General features: G+C 38.1%; 2 protein-coding genes across 4 annotated transcripts; one reads left to right on the forward strand and one right to left on the reverse strand.

Annotated features, from left to right (window-relative positions):
- Window positions 1-5030: 5030 nt before the first annotated feature.
- On the forward strand, window positions 5031-7729 carry LOC140009891 (uncharacterized). Its single transcript, XM_072056226.1, has 2 exons — window positions 5031-6377; window positions 6911-7729. The coding sequence occupies exons 1-2, from the start codon at window positions 5031-5033 to the stop codon at window positions 7727-7729; spliced, it is 2166 nt and encodes a 721-aa protein (XP_071912327.1).
- A 4278-nt stretch (window positions 7730-12007) lies between these two features.
- On the reverse strand, window positions 12008-17765 carry LOC113691284 (chaperone protein dnaJ 72-like). 3 transcript variants are annotated; one of them, XR_003448656.2, is made up of 4 exons: window positions 17156-17765; window positions 16055-16124; window positions 12314-12645; window positions 12008-12231 (listed from the first exon to the last, which is right to left on the reverse strand). XR_003448656.2 is itself a non-coding variant. In XM_027209375.2 (3 exons), the coding sequence occupies exons 1-3, from the start codon at window positions 17557-17559 to the stop codon at window positions 12499-12501; spliced, it is 537 nt and encodes a 178-aa protein (XP_027065176.2). In that variant the 5' UTR covers window positions 17560-17765; the 3' UTR covers window positions 12008-12498. The 3 variants fall into 3 exon arrangements, 2 of the variants coding, with proteins under 2 accessions (XP_027065176.2, XP_027065175.2); XM_027209375.2 differs by having other exon boundaries at window positions 12008-12561; XM_027209374.2 differs by having other exon boundaries at window positions 12008-12645.
- Between the last annotated feature and the right edge of the window lie 2586 nt (window positions 17766-20351).

Consider the following 20351-nt stretch of genomic DNA (forward strand, 5'->3'; position numbering starts at 1 on the left):
GCATTCTTCTACTCGTAACATTGATTCTCTTACTCGAACAATTATGGGTTGAGATTCGGTTCAAGGTTCACAGTCTAGGGCTATAGAAGTCAAGTGTTATTCCGCAACTCCAACTTGATGTTCTTTGTCTAGATCTGGGACGACGTGGGATACGAGTTCATACCTTCGGGCGGGTTCGTATCAGCTGGTAATCAGAGCTAGTTGACGTTATCCAGTATATCTTGTCGAGTCTTGTAAATTTTCCTTGTGTTTTCCAAATCTGATCGCTTGTTCTTGTTAGTTGTGTCACTTGATTGTCTTGTCACTTAGGCTTGATTAATCCACATCGTACTTGTGTCGTTTGTTGGTGGTTGTCCGAGTTCGTTTTTATTGTATCGTGTCTTTGGTCTTGTTGGGTCTCCTAGTCATTCTTGTTTCTTGTTCTTGTAGTTGTCTAAGAGTAAAAAAAAAACAAAAGAATCTAGTTGTCGTGTCTTGAAGGAACCGTGGGTAAACTATAGGGTTTCTTCTTGTCGAAAGGGGGCTAGGGTTTTGGTATCTTGCGCTAAAAAGGCTGAAGCTATTTTGCATTATTTTTCTTGAAGTTCTTGACATATTTACTTTGTTTCTTGGAAGTTCTTGATATATCAACCTTGTTTCTTGGAGTTCTTGATATATCTTGGGGTGTTGGGTTGGTAATTTAGGGTTTTCTTGAATTCTTGATAAACCCTAGTTCTTGGTAAAAAGGTTGAACTGTTTTGCATTATTTTTCTTGAAGTTCTTGACATATTTACCTTGTTTCTTGGAAGTTCTTGATATATCTACCTTGTTTCTTGGAGTTCTTGATATATCTTGGGGTGTTGGGTTGGTAATTTAGGGTTTTCTTGAATTCTTGATAAACCCTAGTTCTTATTCTTGATAAAAAAAAAAGCGGCTGCCTTTAGCACAAGTCCCAACTGTTTCTTGTTCTTGAATTCTTGATCTGAAGTTGACAAAAAAAAAGAGGAACCAATTTGTTTTGCGTTAAAGAAAGGAAAACAAAACAAAAAAAAAAGAGGAAGGAGAAATGCAAAAAAAAAAAAAGAAAGGCAAACAGATTCGGATCAAGAAGGTGTCTTGTTTTGGGAATCCTAGTTGGCTTGGGCTTGTAGAACAAATTCTAGTCACCATCAAATACTACCAATTCCAAACTTTCCAAAACTGTTTGCAACCGTTGGAAACTGCCCAAAACAACAACCAATCCTTGCCAAAAACAATTCCAAGGAAACTTCGTAAGCACTTCCCAGAAACAAAGTAGCCAAGTGCAAGTCGGGTAGAGTACTTCTAGGTGTCCAAAATTCTGCTACATTCTTGTCCTTTTGTGCAAGTTGTCCACCCACAAACTTGTGGGTTAAAAGTGCCTTTGAGTCTCTTTCCAGGATATATTCGTGTCTAAGAGGTCCCAAAGGAAAGTCAAATCTGTCTCGGTGTCACATTTAATCTTCCTAGTTTCCTAATTTGAATCCTAAGTTTCCAAATCTCGAGTCTAATTGTTCGACCAAGTCAAGTCAAATTTTTCCAGCCTGTTTTAAGTCCTTTTTGAGCCAGCCAAAGTCAGCTATTATCCTCCAAATTTCAGCCAATTAAACGCTACATCCTTGGTGTAACTTAGAGAGAAGTTTGATTGATACTCATTGAGGAATTCTACTTCTTCAAGAGGGATAATCCGGTGATTTGAGAGAAGTTGGTGAGAGCATTAGAGTGACTTATACACTTGAGAGATACACGAGCGCGAGAGAAAACACGCAAGGGAGGGAGGAGAGGCATTTACTACTAACGTTTGTTAAGTTTTGCAGGATTTGACATGGCTCACGAAAACGACCTTACCCTTGCGCAATTAGCATTAAAAATGGATACTATGTGGACGTGTGAGAACCCGTAATTTGCATTTTCTAGGTTTTCGCATTTTTCATGGCTTGCTTTCTGCACTTTCTGTATCCGGAAAATTTTCTAGATAAATTTTATGAGCAATTATAGTTTTTAGATAATTTTTCTAGTATTGGAGAGTTTTAGAAAATTAAGAATATATATTGGACGTGGGACCCGCTAGTGCGAAAAGTTCGGAAAAATTCGGCCAATAAGTTTAAGTTTCGGATACTGTGTAAAATTTATCGGGTGTTAAGAGATAAGTAGAGAGTGAGATTGATTGATGTGAGAGGAAAAAGAAAGATAAGATTGCATTAATGTAGGTGACAAGTGTCACCACTACATTGGTTTTGACTTAAGAGTTACTATTCACTATTTTGAGTTTTGACCAAAAATTGGTTAAATATCTCAAAAATGCACAAAAAATTACCATTTCTTACCTCTTGTTGGCCGAACCTCTTGTGCAAGGAAGGAATAAGAAACTCTTCAAGTTCTAGCTACTACTTGGTGCAAATCACCCAAAAACATTTGCTTACATCCATTTCTACTCCATAAAAATCTTTCTAGTTGGTGATAGAGGTTGTTTGGTGAAGTTTTCTTGAAGAGCTAGGGTGGTCTACAACTCCTCTTCTCTTATTTCTTAGGTAAGTGATGATTAAACATTCTACTACACTTATTGATGCTTATATGGTGCTTAATGGGACCTAAAGTGATGGATTATGTGACTTGTTTCTTGATTTGAAGTGTTTTGGTGGAGTTTTCAATTTTATGATGAATTTTCTGGTTTCATATGATCTTGATGGTGTGGTTGTTTTTGATGGTTGGTAATAAGGGGCTTTAGCTCTAGTAGGTGCATATGATAGGAAATTGCAATCAATTTTGAATTTGGAAGAATTTCTGGAAAATTAGGGTTCTTGGTTGAACATTCTGTCCGAAATTTTAGGTCATAGATAGAGGCCTAATTGGACTTTGCTCAAAACATGAAAGTTGTAGGTATTGATGAGTTTGAAGTGCCTACAAAATTTCAGGGCATTTGGAGTAGTGTAGTGTGAGTTATGCCGTTTTTACTGTTGCTGTTCTGGGTGAACAGAATGTACGAACTGCGATAGTAATTGTCTATTTTGACCGGCATTGGTTTGGATTTTAAAGTTGGTGTCTTCTGATGAAATGTAGCTGGATGTCTTAGCTAGTTTATGCCTTTGGAATTTCGGCATTTGGACTTGTACAGACTGAGTTGTGTTCATTACAGTTTTGTGTGTTTTGCAAACATGTTTTGGTAATTCTGGTTTAGTATTTGGCACATTTGACCTAGTTGTGCTAGGATTTGGACTGAGAGGCCTTCTACATTGTTGTAGCCCTGTCTTTTAGCTTCGAGATGGTGGGTCTTACGCCCTCATCCGATAAGCGTAGCGCATTTTGTGCCATTACCGCATACGGAGGCCAAACCTGTTTTTGTTGATTGATCAAATGAGTTATATTTTCTGATTTTCTGGTTTGCTATTATGCTTATATATGTATATGAAACCCTATTGGGGTTGTGATTGGCATGGCTTTATGATTCGTTATCGAGTCTCATTGTACTTGTTTGCATGTTTTAAGGCTTACTCTTATTCCGGTCATTTCCTAGCTAACTTTTGTACTTGTATTGCTTTGAGCCTAGTGAACGGCTTTTGGGAAATGAGATGACTTTTGTGTGAGGTTTTGGGACTGATTTGAGGAAATCATGAAGCCTTAATGGCTGGAAAAGTAAGAAATTTGGGGGAAATGCTGTCCGATTTTCTAGGCCGTTTGGTTCTTTAAGTTGGATTTGCCTTTTGATGGAAATGAAGGGCTTTTGGGTTGTTGACCCTAGGTCTTCATGTTATCTTTTGTTTCCAAGAAAATCATGTTTTTGCACCCTTGCATTAGTATTTTTGGGCAAGGCGTACGACGTGTAGTCGAGCCTCACTTGTGCATTCCGTTTACTCGATTTTGGATATGAAACCTTCAATTGGTTTATTTTGATTATTTTAGGGTTTCTTGGCGATTAAGGCCAATCTGAAGTAAAAACTTTTGAAGTTGAGCCGGTGAGTGTACCACTCCCCTCCATTGCTATTTAACTTGATTTCTGCTTTGCAATCTGTTTATTTGTTCGAGACGAGGGTGTACTTTATCACACTCGTTCTCTAGTCTGTTCATATGCCAATTTACTATGAAAAATTTGAATCTGTTATCTGTGTCTGCATCTGTTCGGATTTCTATGACCTATGAGCTCAATCCTGTGGCTAAGTTATTCGAGTCGGGCCGGCAAGGGCCTGGACGATTAGATAACGAACCACGGTAGTCTGTTCGGGGATTTTGGGTATTGAGACCCTTGATTCCGGGTATACTCGAGTATTACCATTTTGTTCGTTTGAGGTGAGCGGGCCCGGTAAAGGGGTGTTTGGTGGACGGAATTCGGTGATAAGAGGGGTCTACGGACGCATTGGTTCTATATACGTTGACGGAAAGTCAACCGGTTTGGATCAAGTATTGCGCTGGAAATTTGGCTCATGAGAGCCACCCGTATCCTTCTGATTTGAATCATTGGTTCCTTTGCTTTACATCTGACATGTGTATCTGATTTGTTAAATGTGAAATGCCATGATTTTAATGCTATCTGTTTGGTACCTCATTGAGCGCAAGCTCACCCCTTTCCGTTCCTTTTGTTTTCCTTACAGGAAAATAAACCCTTTTGGTCTGGATTTGACAAATGGCTGCCAAATTGAGCTAGTTGTACATATCTTTTGTATAGCTCATGTATTAAAACCCTAAGTGTACTTTTGGGGCGTTTTCTCTTTTGATTTGGCAAACCGTGTGTATATATTAACTTTTGAAAACTTTTGTATGTCATTTTGATTTGTAAACGCTAAAGTTCAGATGTGAATGTTGTTGGCTATTTCGGTTGGGTTCTGACGGGTCGGTCACTATTCATGGCCGACTTCGGATTTCATTTTATTTAAATTTTGGGTTATTTTACCATTTTGACTCGTTTACGCTCGTTCGTAAGTTCCGGATCGCTATAGATAGTTCTAGTCTGCATCGTGAGTCCTGGCGAGAGCTGGGCAGGCAGTCCGCTCACCCCTTTGGTTCGCCTTAGGGGAAAGTGGGGCTGTTACAGGACGGAAATGAAAAGAAGATTCGATCGCAAACTCGAGTCCATGCAAGAGCAGATTGAACAACTGGAATCATCAAGGAAGTCCTCTAAAAAAACTAGAGGAAAACTTCCCTTGAACGAACTAAGTGACTCCAATTCGGAGGGAGAGTTTGAGGACGAAGAGCAAGGGCCGAGGGAAGAGGTACATCGATCCAAACATGGGGATGATCAACTAAAGGGAATAAAGCTGAAAATTCCAACATTCCAAGGTAAATCGGATCCTGAAACATATTTGGATTGGGAAAGGAAGATTGAGTTGATTTTCGATTGTAACCACTACACGGAGCCCCAAAAGGTGAAGTTGGCAGCCATAGAGTTCACGGACTACGCAGCTATTTGGTGGGATCAACTTCGCATCAAACAAAGGAGGAATGAGGAGCCAACCATCCGAACTTGGGAGGAGTTAAAAAGGATCATGAGGAAGCGCTTCATACCTGGTTACTGCCACAGGGATTTGCACCATAAATTGCAAACCCTCACTCAAGGTAATATGACAGTCGAAGACTACTTCAAAGAGATGGAAATGGCAATGATGAGGGCTGATGTTCGTGAAGATGAGGAGGCAACTATGGCTCGTTTCATATGGGGATTAAGGGCCGAAATTGCAGATGTTGTGGAGCTTCAACACTACCTTGACATGGGGGAACTATTGGACAAAACTGTCAAGGTGGAAAGGAGACTCAAGAGGAGGGGTGCAACCCGCCAAAACTCCAACTTCCAAACCAAAAATTGGAGAAACTTGACCATAAAGAGTGAGATCAGCCCCTCGGTTGCACAAAATTCATCAAAACCAAGTGTTGGAGTGTCGAGAGGAGCTTTGAAGCCGAATGCTTCATTTTCCAAGCCGACTCCTAGGGAAGGATTTAAGGCCAATCAAGAAGTCTTTAAGCCAAGAAATCGCGACACTAAATGTTTTAAGTGTCAAGGGTTTGGACACATTGCTTCCCAATGTCCAAACCAACAGGCCATGCTTATGTTGTCCAATGGAGAAGTGCTAACGGATGGAGAGGATGAATATGATGAAATGCCACCTTTGGTTGAGGATGACGGAGAAGAGATTGAAGAGGAGCAGCCCACAATAGAACGCGTTGGCCTAGTAGCTCGCCGAGCTCTAGCTACTCAAATTAGCATGGAGGATCTACAACGCGAAAATATATTCTACACTCGTTGTCACATCAAGGACAAGGTTTGCAGCTTGGTGGTAGACCCTGGAAGCTGTACCAATGTAGCAAGTGCACACATGATGGAGAAATTAAACTTAGCTACTACTAACCACCCCAAGCCCTACAAGCTGCAGTGGCTTAACAATAGCGGAGAGGTACGCATACTTAAACAAGTCTTAGTATATTTTCACATTGGTAGGTACATTGATGAGGTTTTATGCGATGTTGTGCCTATGCAAGCTGCTCATATCATCTTAGGCCGGCCCTGGCAATTCGATAAGAAAGTTAGTTGGGATGGATACACTAACAAATATTCATTTTCCCATTGTAATAAAAAGATTATGCTTGTGCCTCTTACACCTCAACTAGTGCATGAGGATCAAGCTACTCTTCAAAGGGAGTTTGAGTTAGAACTTGAGAAAAAGAAAAGGCAAGAAAGTGAGGGAAAAATCGATAGAATGGAGAGAAAGGGGAGTTAGCCCGAGGTAAAATTGAAGGGAAAAAGGGGGAAGGAAGCTCGGCCAAAGAGGGGAAAAAGGAGAAAAAACAAGTATTGCTAGCGAAAGCCAAGGATGTGCAAAAGGCTTTATTTTCTGACCATAGTCTATTCCTTTTGGTTTGTAAAGAAGTACATGTGACTAACACACTTGATGTTTCCTTGCCTAGTTTTATTGCTAACCTTTTGCAGGAATATCAAGATGTCTTCCCGGAGGATGTGCCTAGTGGGTTACCTCCATTGAGGGGAATTGAGCACCAAATTGATCTCATTCCTGGGGCAACCTTGCCTAACAGACCACCTTATAGGAGCAACCCTGAGGAGACTAAAGAGATGGAACATCAAGTAGGTGAGCCTCTAAACAAAGGGTGGGTACGTGAAAGCTTGAGCCCATGCGTCGTTCCCGTTCTACTTGTGCCCAAGAAGGATAGAACTTGGAGGATGTGCACCGATTGTCACGTCATAAATGCTATAACGGTAAAGTATCGCCATCCTATTTCTAGACTAGATGACATGCTAGATGAACTACATGGAGCTATAATTTTTACTAAAATTGATCCAAAAAGTGGCTATCATCAAATAAGAATGAAAGAAGGAGATGAATGGAAGACTGCCTTTAAAACTAAGCATGGTTTATATGAATGGTTGGTTATGCCGTTTGGGTTAACTAACGCACCTAGCACCTTTATGAGATTAATGAACCATGTTTTACGTGCATTTTTAGCCAAGTTTGTGGTAGTCTATTTTGATGACATTCTTATCTATAGCAAGAGTATGGATGAACATATCATGCATGTCAAAGCTGTCTTGGAGGTTTTTCGAAAGGAACACTTGTATGCCAACATTAAAAAGTGTACTTTTTGCACTGATCAAATCGTGTTCCTAGGGTATGTTGTGAGTGCACAGGGCATACATGTTGATCAAGACAAGGTGAAAGCAATAGTGGAATGGCCGACGACTACATCTCTTAGTGAAGTAAGAAGCTTCCACGAGTTGGCTAGCTTTTATTGACATTTTGTCATAGACTTTAGCACCATTGCAGCCCCACTTACTTCTATCATCAAGAAGAACCAAGCATTTCAATAAGGAGAGGAACAACCTAAGTCTTTCCAATTACTCAAGCACCAACTCACACATGCACCTGTACTTAGATTACCTAATTTTGATCAGATGTTTGAAATTAAATGTGATGCATCCGGTATAGGTGTCGGGGCTGTGTTATTGCAAGAAGGGAAGCCGGTCGCTTATTTTAGTGAAAAACTAAATGAAGCATCATTGAACTACTCTACATATGACAAAGAGCTCTACGCTCTGGTAAGGGCCTTACAAACATGGCAGCACTATCTAAGGCCTAAGGAGTTTGTTTTACACATGGATCACGAGTCGCTTAAGCACCTCAAGTCACAAAATAAATTGAGCAAGCGACACACGCCCAGCTTTCATTGATAGTTTTCCATTCATGATCAAGTATAAGGCCGGAAAGAGCAATGTGGTCGCGGATGCACTGTCTAGAAGGTACACTCTTATTACCACCCTTGATGCAAATTTACTTGGTTTCGAATTGATTAAGGATGCTTACACTAACGATCTCGATTTTTGAGCTATCTTTACTGACCTTCCACGGTTTGACCGTGAGAATTACTATCTCTCCCAAGGGTACTTGTTTTTCAAAGACAAATTGTGCATACCCTATTGCTCTATGCGAGAGCTACTTGTCAGGGAAGCGCATGGTGGAGGCCTTCTGGGACATTTTGAAGTTGCTAAGACATTGTCTATCCTCTAAGAGCACTTTTATTGGCCAAAAATAAGGCGTGATGTGGAACGTATTGCTCAACAATGTGTGACTTGCCACCATGCCAAATCAAAGGTAAACCCCTATGGACTTTACACCCTATTACCTATTCCTACTGTTCCATGGGTTTACCTTTCTATGGACTTTGTACTTGGATTACCTAGAACTAGGTATGGCCATGACTCTGTTTATGTGATTGTTGATCGATTCTCTAAGATGGCACATTTCATCCCATGCCATAAAACTGACGATGCTAAGCATATAGCTGATTTGTTCTTTAGGAAAATTGTCAAGTTGCATGGAATGCCACGCACCATTGTTAGTGATAGAGATGTCAAATTCCTTAGTTATTTTTGGAAATCCTTGTGGAGTAAATTAGGAACTAAGTTCTTGTTTTCTACTTCCAGTCACCCCCAAACTGATGGTCAAGCTGAAGTGGTTAATAGGACACTCTCTACCTTATTGCGTGTTATTATCAAAAAGAATCTTAAATCATGGGAAGATTGTTTGCCACATGTTGAATTTGCTTATAAGCGCACAGTCCATAGCACCACACACTACTCACCATTTGAAGTTGTTTATGATTTTAACCCTCTCACACCTTTGGACTTATCACCTTTACCTATGTCTAAGAGAGTTAATATGGATGGATTGAAACGAACTGAGCAAGTGCATGCCCTGCACCAAAAGGTAAGAGATAACATTGACAAAAGAACGTTTCAATTTATTCGTCATGCTAATAAGGGTCGTCGCAAGATGATATTTGAGCCAGGTGATTGGGTGTGGATTCACATGTGCAAAGAGAGGTTCTCGGTGCAACGCCGCAACAAACTCTTGCCTAGAGGAGATGGACCTTTCCAAGTGGTGGAGCGCATCAATGATAATGCTTACAAGTTGGGCCTACCAGGTGAGTACGATTTCCACGCTACCTTCAATGTGGCTGACTTAAGCCCTTATCTTGCAGATGATGAGCTTGATTTGAGGACAAATCGCCTTCAAGAGGAGGGGAATGATGCAAGAGGGCAAGCTGACCAAAGCATGGCAAGTGACGTTCGAACTGAGCTAAGTGGTTCGATAACTAGAACGCATGCCAAGAAGCTTAAAGAGACAATGCAAGCCCTAGTTTGTGCCACGTACGATGGAGTTGACCATGCGAGCATTAGTCACGAGCTTGAGCAGGACAAAACAATTCGTTATACTCTAATTCAAGCTCTTGAGTCAAGTGAAGTGGAGTTGGAAGCTTCAACCGAAGTTTAAGTGCTCAATTTCTATTTTTGTTCATTATTATTTGAGTCGTTCTACTTAGTGTCATTTAAGCAAGGGTTTAATGTTAAATTACCTTGCTTAATTTAGTTGTTAATTTCTTTCAATAAGTTGGCCAAGGTTAGGTTTCCAAAGGGGCCGAATTTGTCATTTAAATTGTGGGTAATTAGTGAGTCCAAATCACGTTAGGCCTAGAGTCTATGTAAGGCTATAAATAGCCAAACACTTCCAACGTTTCCATTAGTTTTTTTGAATAAATCAGAATTTGAGTGTCTAAACACTTTTCTCTTATCCAAGAGAGTCCCTTTTGAATACTTGAGAATTGCTCGAAAGTATTCGTCGAACTTATCAATCAAGTATACACTTTGGTTGTGGCGTTCTTCTACTGGTAACATTGATTCTCTTACTCGAACGATTGTGGGTTGAGATTCAGTTCAAGGTTCGTAGTCTAGGGCTATAGGAGTCAAGTGTTATTCTACAACTCCAACTTGATGTTCTTCGTCTAGATCCGGGACTATGTGAGATATGAGTTCATACCTTAGGGCGGGTTCGTATCAAGGAAGTTTTTGTTTGCCTTTACCATGTCAACAACACTAGATCAAGTTATTTTTCTAGGGCTTCATTATTATTAGCTTTACCAGATCTTTTCTTTTTGCACTAGATCAGGTTTATTGGAGTTTGCCCCGTTGAAATGCACAAAGAGAGCAGAGTTAGTAATAACATGCATCTAATGCATGAAACAAATGAGAAAATGAAAGCAATTCTAATTGATTGGCTGATTAAAATGCACCAAAAGTTTGAACTTAATCCAAAGACTCTGTACCTTAATAATAGCTGACAGAGTACCACGCTGCCGGCCAAAACAGAGGAAGGAAGTAGAATTATAAATAAAGTAGAAAATAAAATTTAAGGCCAAGGTAGTCTTGATCAACGTTGTAATTTAAGGCCAAAGTGATCTGATGAACATTGTGATGAATAAAGTAACTTGATTTCTTGGATCCAAAATAAGGGTAATAGTAAGATTTCTATCTTTTTTTTCTTTTTTTTTTTTTCCTTCAGTAGATCTCTGCGTCATATATTTATTATGTTAAGCATTAAGAAAAAATATCACCATGCCATTTTTTGAATACACGATGCATCAAATATCATATAATTTTCTTTCCAATACACTCTGATTTCTATTCAATTCTTCAAGCTTTACACAAATTTTACCAAAGAACCTACTTATTCATACAAACATAACATTGCATAAATTGATCCAACTGGGCAGTACACCCTTGCCAGAATATAGAACTAAAATAATTTGTAATTGTGAATTTAGGTACTTTATCAACTTGCTTTGATATTTTTGACAAGAAGCAATGGTGAGGTTCTGAACCTAAAATCTCCATCAATGTTTAAAAAAAAAACGTAAAATCACTCAATTACATTTAAGTTGAATCTTTCCGGAGGAAGAATGGGTTGGATGACACTAGTAAAGAGAGTGTAAATGAGCGGTTTTGAATTCGAAACTTCCCACTTATAGTAAAAACAAATGGTACAAACTTCCCTTACTTACCCAATTAAAAAAAAAGAAATACATAGAAACTTCACTCATCATTTTCTTTTCGACGAAATTCATGAAAAATGAAACAATTAGAAGAAACAGATCAAACATATTTTTGAAATAAACAGCTTTTCTATGTACCTGCGTTATTATTATTTTTTCTAAGAACTATATGATATGATACCCGAAGTTGAGATTGAGCAGGCAGGAATTGTCCCCATCACTAATCTAAAACATGAGCAACATAACCACTAGTTTATTAACCCTTAGAATTTTATCACTTTCCAACGCTTCATCCCTCGTTTTTTAGCTATTATGATAAGATATTTGCAAGGTTTTCATTCATCTACTCAACTGCAATTTGCTCAAAGGGGTAGAATATCCAAGCTATCTAATCATTTTGTTCTGCAAAAATGCGACAATTATTACACATAGCCTTTACCGAAAACGAAGGGATAACGAAAAGGAATGTTAAAAGTACATCCCAAATAGAGAACTGAAGATAAAAAAATATTAGGGTAATCAAGCCAGAATAATCATATTCACCTACCATATCGGAGCAATGCATAGTAAACAACAGCGTTATCTGAATTCTAGTAAATTTTCACATAAATCCTTTTGTCGGACCAGAACAACGTCTTAATATTGTTAGCCAATGCAATCATCGACTATAAGATTGGAGACACAGTGCATTGTAAATATCTCGTATTGACCTTTCCCATGCAAGATACGTTGTTCCACTAACTGAATTTTGTCAACAAGAAAAGGGCAATAGGTAGAAAAATTGGCTCTATTACAAGTACATTTTAGTCTAGCAAAATATTCTGCAATGTAGAACTGAAACCAGAAACTCAAGAGTAATCTGAGAGGACACCTTTTCTGGGCTTCCTCAGCATCCAAGGATGCTCAAAGCTACACAAATCACATGCAATACTTACTATTACAGAATTATACCACAAATTAGACGAGAATATGAACGCTGAAGCATCTCTACCTGTACATACAGCAGCTCCGACCCATTTGACAAAAAGGCAAAGAGTATACTTGAAGCAAATAAGCTTGGAGGAACATTCCCAGATCTTAACTTGTTTGCTTCAATCTATGCTCGACTATCTTTGGGAGCTCGAGCTTTTCCAAGCAATGGAGTTCCAGACAGACGAATGCAATAGATGAAGTTCTCTAACTTTTATCTTTAACTGCTTTGGCTTCCTTTATGGATTCCAGAGCATCTTCCAAAGATTTCTGGGGGTTCATTAAATTAACGAAAGCAAAGGGCACGTTAGAATGAATATTTCCTTCAGGCGCTACAAATCCCATCCCATTTACCTAAAAGCCTTGTGTGAGAAAAACCAACTTCAAAATTTTCAGAAAACTTTATGCAACCAAAAAATCAACAAGAATTTAATGAGAAAAATTACAAAAAGGATGACTTCAATTCAATTTAAAAAAACCTGGTGCACAAGCTTTACAGCAACATATCTATTATCTGTAGTTAGCAGCTGGATTTTGCCCAAATGAATCACTGAACAATAGCAGCTACTATAGTTCTATATTCTCACATTAAGCTAGCCCTTAATTTCATTAATGTGAACATTTGAAGTAAAAGAGTATATCAAGGGATACACTCGCAAGTCATATACTAAACCAACAGTAGAATTACCTGTATTTTTCTGCTTAGCATGCCAAAAAAGCCAAAGGAACAATATGCTTAAAAGTCCAAATATCTATTATTGTTGTTTTAAGCTGGATATTGCCCAAGTGCATCGTAGAGTAAAAGCAGCATTTATACTTCTATACTATCACATCAAGCTAGCATTTACAGTCATTGATATGGAATCCTATTGTGTAACATTATAACAAGTTACAAATCATATGCTAAATCCAGTAGCAGAGTTACGTAAGGCATCTACACTAATATGTTTAAAAGGCTTCTGAACCCTTTTCTTTCAGTTGCTTGTATTACAAAATAATTAACAAGGTTCCTTGGTAGGCAAGGAGCCAGAGAAGGTGCAAGTATTCTAAACTAGTACTATATCATTAATATTTTCTGCACATATCCTTCATTTGTTCTTTGTCTGATAAGCAAATAAAATTGGAGGTCATGAAAACCAAAAGATGGGGAAATGGTACAAAAACTTTATTACTTAAATCAGTGAAAACTAAAAACATTTATCCACTTCGATGTTATTATGAAGCTATTAACAACAAACTACGCTATTTTGGATAAAAGTTGATTGAAGTGTTAGGTAAATTCATTGACCTGGTTTGAATGTAATAAGAAATGCAAATGCAAGGAAGATATCAACACTGACTGAGAGCATTTCTGGCTTCAAATAAAAAAAGGTGAAAATTTATGATATATTTCTACCCCACATCCCTAAAGATTAAACTATGGTTGACTTCCAATGATTGTGGATACCATCCTACTTTTTGAAAGAAGAAAAAATACTCATCAGAATCAAGTAAAGTCATAACTAGACAAAAAATGTATTTAGTAGTGATGGAAGATGCAAAGACATCAATTGAAATTCATCCAGATCCTATAAAACAGTACCTGGAAATTTGGGAAGATATGAAGAATGTTCGACAAAGATATCTGTAGTACTTGCTGGAGGATAACAACAAAGTTGTTGACTATATTCCCAAAAAGAAGACTTATTGCTTGGGTGTGGACTGCGCTAGCAAGTAGTATATGGTGGTCCTCGGTTTTCTTTCATATGTACAAAAAAATGACAATATATGCAGAACAATTTGAAAGATATAAGAAAAGTTTCCACAAAAAAATGTGGCGATACTGGACAACATTACAGCAAATCAGAACAATTTTAAATTTATCCTTGAGCTAAATATCCGGAGAAACTAAAATTGTTCACTTGCATGATAGACTTAGGTGGTATTTCAAAACAGAAAAAGAGGTTTAAGTGTTAAAGTACTTTCAGATGACTATATAACTCTAAAAAGTGAAGTTCACTAGTCAACAAAATTATTAAGCTAAGCAATGCTTTAGGTCTCGCATGAGAAAGAATATTCTACAAAAGAAGAGGCTACACTTGTTTTAGAGATTATAATACATCAAATTAGGTCTAACAAGATGGATGTCTAGCCGATCAAAAACAGATCATGCGAATGACATCAATCTAACAGGAACGGATACCATTTATGAGAAAGAAACATAGGAAGCCATTGTGGTATAGGGTATGAATAACATAAATTAGAATAAGATTATCCATGCTGAGGAAGACAAAGAATTGTACTCAACTGATGCAGTTAATATATGTGGAATCACTGGGAAATCAAGACTAAAGGATTGCTTGTAACACACCTGTCAGGAAACTATTACTTCTGTAGCCTGAAATATCTTTAATTTGACAGAAGAAATGAAATGATTTGAACCAAACACAAATTGTGCATTTAGTTGAACAGAATTACAAGCTCTAGAAGATGAATAGTAGCTTTTTCGAGTGAGTTAACATGGTTTAAAACTTGCTAAGAATATTAATGTAGACACAAAAATTAAAGGGAAACTAATTGCACCAAAAAATATTTGTCATATGTTACAAAATTTCATGTCAAATATAACAACATTTCATGTCAAACATAACAACCTTTTCAGGCCAACACAACCACATACTTTTTCCTCTAATATTAGTTTATGCTTCCAAACTAATCAGAGCCAAAGGAACATTTGAAGAAGCAGCATTGTACAAGATTCAATTCATAGTAACAATAATAGAGTTTCCATTCACAAAAAACAGAACATAATGAATGAAAGCAGATAAGACAAGGGAAGGGAGGTTGACCAAACAAAACTCAAGTTTCTCAATTTCTCTATTTAGTATGAGATTTTCTATGGTGCCTTACATTTCAAATTAGCTCAAACTGAAACTTGTGCTATGCATGGTCTATTAACAACTTGTTCGGCATGATTGAACACTCAGATTAATCAGCAATGAATTCAAACAACAATTGCTCAAACACAATAGAGTTGTGAAGTTTTTGCACTACATTGTGCCTTCCTGTAGAATTTACCTTTCAATGAAAAACTACACTTGAAGTCATTGCAACTGAATAAAACTCTTAGGTTGATTGACTAAAAATTTTTTAATAGTTTAACAACTTGATTCTTTTCGTTACAGGAACTTAAGGACTGGAATAAGTTATTAATATCAAGTTCAACTGTTTCATATCAGCATAGCTCTCTGTCTTTTGTCGTCCCTGATCTGTCATTCCTACGAGCACTTTTGGCTCATTAAACTTGCTCAACCAAATGGCTTTTCAGAAAGAGACTTCTGCAGTTCAATTTTTGTGCAAGGTATCTAAAATTTTTTAATAGTTTAACAACTTCATTCTTTTCATTACAGGAACTTAAGGACTTGAATAAGTTACTAATATCAAGTTCAACTGTTTCGTATCAGCATATCCTTTAGTCTTTTGTTGTCCCTGATCTGTCATTCTTATGAGCACATTTGGCTAATTGAACTTGCTCAACCAAATGGCTTTTCAGAAAGGGGCTTCTTCAGTTCAATTTTTGTATAAGGTATCTAACTGCACTTCTTATAATCATTTATTTCCATTTTTGAACTATAGTCTTGAGACCCCACCCATGGTTGTACACTTCAAAGTGCATCCCTTTATGCTATCTCAAGATATATCATAATTGCATTTCCTTTTATTCACTTTTTCACAGTCAGAACAGCACTGTACAAGTAAACAAGGATAGTTGTAAACAACATACCCCAGAATTTTTTGTGTTCCACAGGGCATCTACACCATCATCAATGAGATATATCGCACCTATTAAAACACTGCAAAATATTTCCGTCACATCGCAAAGCAAAGATAGAAAATAATTAACAGAAGAGATCATGTATTGGCAGAATTAAATCATTTGGTAACTAAAATAGACAGCATATAGATGTCAAATCATTTTGGTTCAGTGGATCCAAAACAAAAACAAAAAACTTAAGAATTCTCCTTTGCCTAGCCAAAGAGAATTGACTTTCCCACAGATGCACAGGATGTGGTAGCTACAATTTTGACTACTGAACTCACTAGAACCTGATATTAACTTTTTAAATTACAAGAAATGCCACATCCAAACAATGGGTAAGAACCACAGCAGCCAATCGCAGGAACAAATCAATGGGCTTAGGCTTGCATAAAATCCCACGGGACCATAGCAGCAGGACAACAGACCATCAGAAATGCTCACTGGTTACTAAACTACAGTTACGGTCTATCCCCTGGAAAATTTCATACTGACTTGAGTAACTAAAACATATATCTTCTTAATCTGCATTATTGGAAACCTGATTGAAAATCAAAAGCAAATCATAGGGTACCTCCCTTCCTCCCTCCCCCCTGTACCATCAAGTTCTTCATTCCAAACTAGTACTTCATTGCATCTAGGATGCCTTATAACCAGCTTTTCCAGCCAAACACCAAACCTAATTTGTCAATTAAACTACACTACTTCTGTCCTGGATATCAATCCGCTTTATTCAATTTGACAATGGCAAATTTATAAAATCCACCAACAACTATCTAAAAAGAAATAAAATCTAAGGAAGCAATAGCAGATTTTAGTGTAGGATAAGCAAAATTTACATAATAAAAAACTATTTCAATCCTAGATGCAAAAACCTTCCTTTTTCAATTCCCTTTTACAATGCGGCAAATACGAAACCATCCGCAATTATCAAATATCATACGAAAATATTGTCTAATCTCACATAGATTGACAAAATTAGCCTATTCAGCATCAACATAACACCAGATTATCAATAAAAATAACTGATTCATAATTGGAAAAAGAAAATAAAAAAGAAAAGATTACCCAGCTATAGTCGCAGTTCGAACAAAAGTCCGCGCATTGAGAAACCGAAAAAGCAACTCAAACTGGAGACTCGGACCAGCCCTTTTGCCCCTACTAGCCATATAATCATGGGTATAATTTCCTCCATACCCGTACCCATAATTCTTGGCGTACCCATGATTCTGATTACAACCAGTATTCCAGGAGGAGGCGGAGATATTGTAGTCGGCACGCTTGCGATCATCGGTGAGTATCTCGTAGGCTTCGGAAAGCTGCTTGAATTTGGCGGTGGCTGTGTCCCTAAGATGTTTGGGGGAATCGGCATGCTTATCTGGGTGAAATTGCATTGCCAAGCTTCGAAAGGCTTGCTTGATTTCTTCTTTGCTCGCGTTCCTCTGGACTCCCAGAATCTTGTAGTGATCCATTATCCACCAGTATAGTATGTGTTCTTCCTATATATATATATGATGATGATGATGATGATGAATTGAAGAATGTGATTTTGGGATTTGGGGGGATTTTTGGTCGTTTGCAGGTTGGAGGTGAATTCTTCGCTGGGCGACTTTCCGGGGAGGGAAACACCGAGCGACCGTGGCGCTACAGGAGCCTCTTTTTTTTTTTTTTTTTTTAATTTAGGGGGAACTGCACAAATAACCCCTCACATATTGCAAATAATTTAATCCCTCAAAACGAAAATGATCATTTTTAATTCTTAACAAATAAAAAAAAATCAATTTAAGTCCCTTTGCACTTTTCCGAGCGATTTTTGATTGGAATGTGTCACGCGCATATCATGTGCCCAACTTTTAAAGGGTAAAAAAGACAAACCACTTATGTGTTGATCAAAATGTAAGGGACAAATGGTCCCCAAAATTCTCCTTCTCTCTTTCATCTCAAGTAAACCCTAAATGTGAGTTTCATCTCCATGGCAGAACCACCGATTTGTAATTGTGGTGTACCAGTGAGAGTGAAGACATTGTGGACAGCTGAAAACCCAGGAAAGAGGTACTATGACTGTGCTTACTACGAAGTAAGTGTCTGCTAATTTCTATTCCTTTTTTATTTCAAAAAATGTAAAATTTGAAGAGGTAATAATTGAGCTTCAACAGCATAATGGCGGCTATGGCTATGGCTATTTCAAGTGGTACGATACAAGTAGTTGTGAGAGGTGCAATAAATTAGTCAGGCACAGAAGAAGATTGATGAAGAGGATAAGAGAATTGGAGGCAAAGGTAGAAGAAACAAGCCCCAAGGAGAAAATGATGAAAATGTTGCTGCTTGTGGCCTTTGTATACATAGTGCAGAAATTGTTGTGGAAAGATTGAGTTATAACTACCATTTGTTGGTGCAGGTGGTGAACTAGGTGGCTCTTATTTGCTGTATTTCAGTTGGGTTACGGTTTAGTGGCACTATTGATTGTACAAATGGGATTTGGAATACACTTCTCATGCTGAAGTCCTATCTGCTATTGTGCAATTCTTCTTGAATATGAGCTTACAGCATAATATGGAATAAAAGTCTGTAAAGGCGCAAAGCAATCGAAGAGGGGGGGGGGAATTAGGTTGATTAAAAAAACTTAACTTAGTTTATAACAAATAAGGCACAATTTAAATTTACCAAAATTTTCTAGGTGATCACCGCTTGTGTGAATGAAAAACAATAAGGAGTAAGTAAAAAATAATAACATAAGGTCAAGTAAAGTAAAGAAAATTAAGCAAGAGTAAGCAAACCGAATAGACTACCAGATTGCACCTGATTTGAAGTCCAATCCTTCAATATAATACTTCTTCAATTTGATGGAGTGATACGAACATCGCCAACTTGTGACGAAACCCGTAAGAGATAAGCCTCAAGATCTAAGGAAGCAAATAGCACGCTTGGATGGATGAACCTTGACCCGTTAATCACGTGGCTAACGAACCTTGGTATGAGATAGTTGACGCCACAATCTAGTGTGTTTCTAGATTGATAAGTCTAGTTGAAGATCCTAGAGATTAATTTAAGATATTCAAGGAAAGCTCGCAAGAAGCCAAAGAGAGAACTCTCAAATTCTTAATATTGAATAATAATCTGCTTTAACAAAAGAGTATCCTATTTATACTACTACTAAACACGTAATCAATTATTTACATGGCTTCAAGATTGATTTCCTTCCTCGAGCATGGCTTGTAGCACGGTAATTTGCCTTTCATTCTCCGAGGCAAGGCCGTCTATTAGCTTGGGTCTTCCCACTTGTTCTTGCACCGTTTTGACCAATAGTTGGAGAGCATCCTTCATCCTCTTGGCGCGTGCTCAGGTGACTGGGCCTAGGGGCACTTTCACTTGCTTTGTGAGGACCCATAAAATTTTCCTTATTTTATATCGTTTAATTCTATTCCTTTTCATGGATTTTTTTTATTTTATTTTACTACCTTAATTTTCTAGACATTTTATAAGTGAATATAGTTTTCAAAATGTTTTTCTAGTATAAGTTAGTTCGGGTTAATTTGGAAGTAGAGCTGTTAATCGAATCGGGCAGCTCGCGAGCCGAGCTCGACCCGGCTCGATAAGAGCTCGGCTCGGCTCGTTTAGAGAGACAAACGATCCGAGCTCGAGCTCTATTCAGTACTCGTTTAATACATGAGCCGAGCATCGTTTAAGCTCGTTAGGCTCGAAGGGTAGGGGCATTTTCATCATTTCAATGTATATGTGGTACTCTAACCTAAGTCATCTCCCGTCTCCGTCTGTAGCCCTAATTTTCTTTCCTCTTTTGGTCTTACGTTTTCCCGTCCCACAGCCGTCACCCTCCAGCCGCACCCCGCACCCCGTAGCCTCCATTCTCACGCCGCACCCCCGCAGCCTCCATTCTCACCGCCAGGCGCCATCCTGAATTTTTTCTTTCCTCTTTCTGTCATGGTGGGTCGGTGTGGAACTACCTCAGAACGGTGTTCGGGTTTGGAATTGGGTGCAGCGTTGGATTTGGTGTTGGGTATGGACAAGGGATTGGATTTGGCCGCACACTGCAATCGCTAAGATCTCAGTTTTTCCAGCCTAAGAGGAAGTCCAAGAGACCAATCCTTGTTCAGATTTGATTTCCTATATTCTCGCCTTGATTCTGTTTGTTTCTTGTTTCCTGTCAAGACAAGTAGAATTTGAATTTCTGCTGTTCTTTTGTTTGACAAAACATCAGTGTAGACGAACCCGGATGGTGTGATTTTGGCTAATAGCATTTTCTTTT

This window comes from Coffea arabica, chromosome 6e (genome assembly GCF_036785885.1).
Source record: "Coffea arabica cultivar ET-39 chromosome 6e, Coffea Arabica ET-39 HiFi, whole genome shotgun sequence".
NCBI lineage: Eukaryota > Viridiplantae > Streptophyta > Magnoliopsida > Gentianales > Rubiaceae > Coffea > Coffea arabica.

Coding starts and splice junctions, on each gene's coding strand:
- LOC140009891 (XM_072056226.1), top strand. CDS start 5,031: ATGAAAAGAAGATTCGATCGCAAACTCGAGTCCATGCAAGAGCAGATT. Junction 6,378..6,910: donor GGCTTAACAATAGCGGAGAG/GTACGCATACTT, acceptor AACCTTTTGCAG/GAATATCAAGATGTCTTCCC.
- LOC113691284 (XM_027209374.2), bottom strand. CDS start 17,559: ATGGATCACTACAAGATTCTGGGAGTCCAGAGGAACGCGAGCAAAGAA. Junction 16,125..17,155: donor CGAACTGCGACTATAGCTGG/GTAATCTTTTCT, acceptor AATATTTTGCAG/TGTTTTAATAGGTGCGATAT. Junction 12,646..16,054: donor GGAACACAAAAAATTCTGGG/GTATGTTGTTTA, acceptor CAAGGCTTTTAG/GTAAATGGGATGGGATTTGT.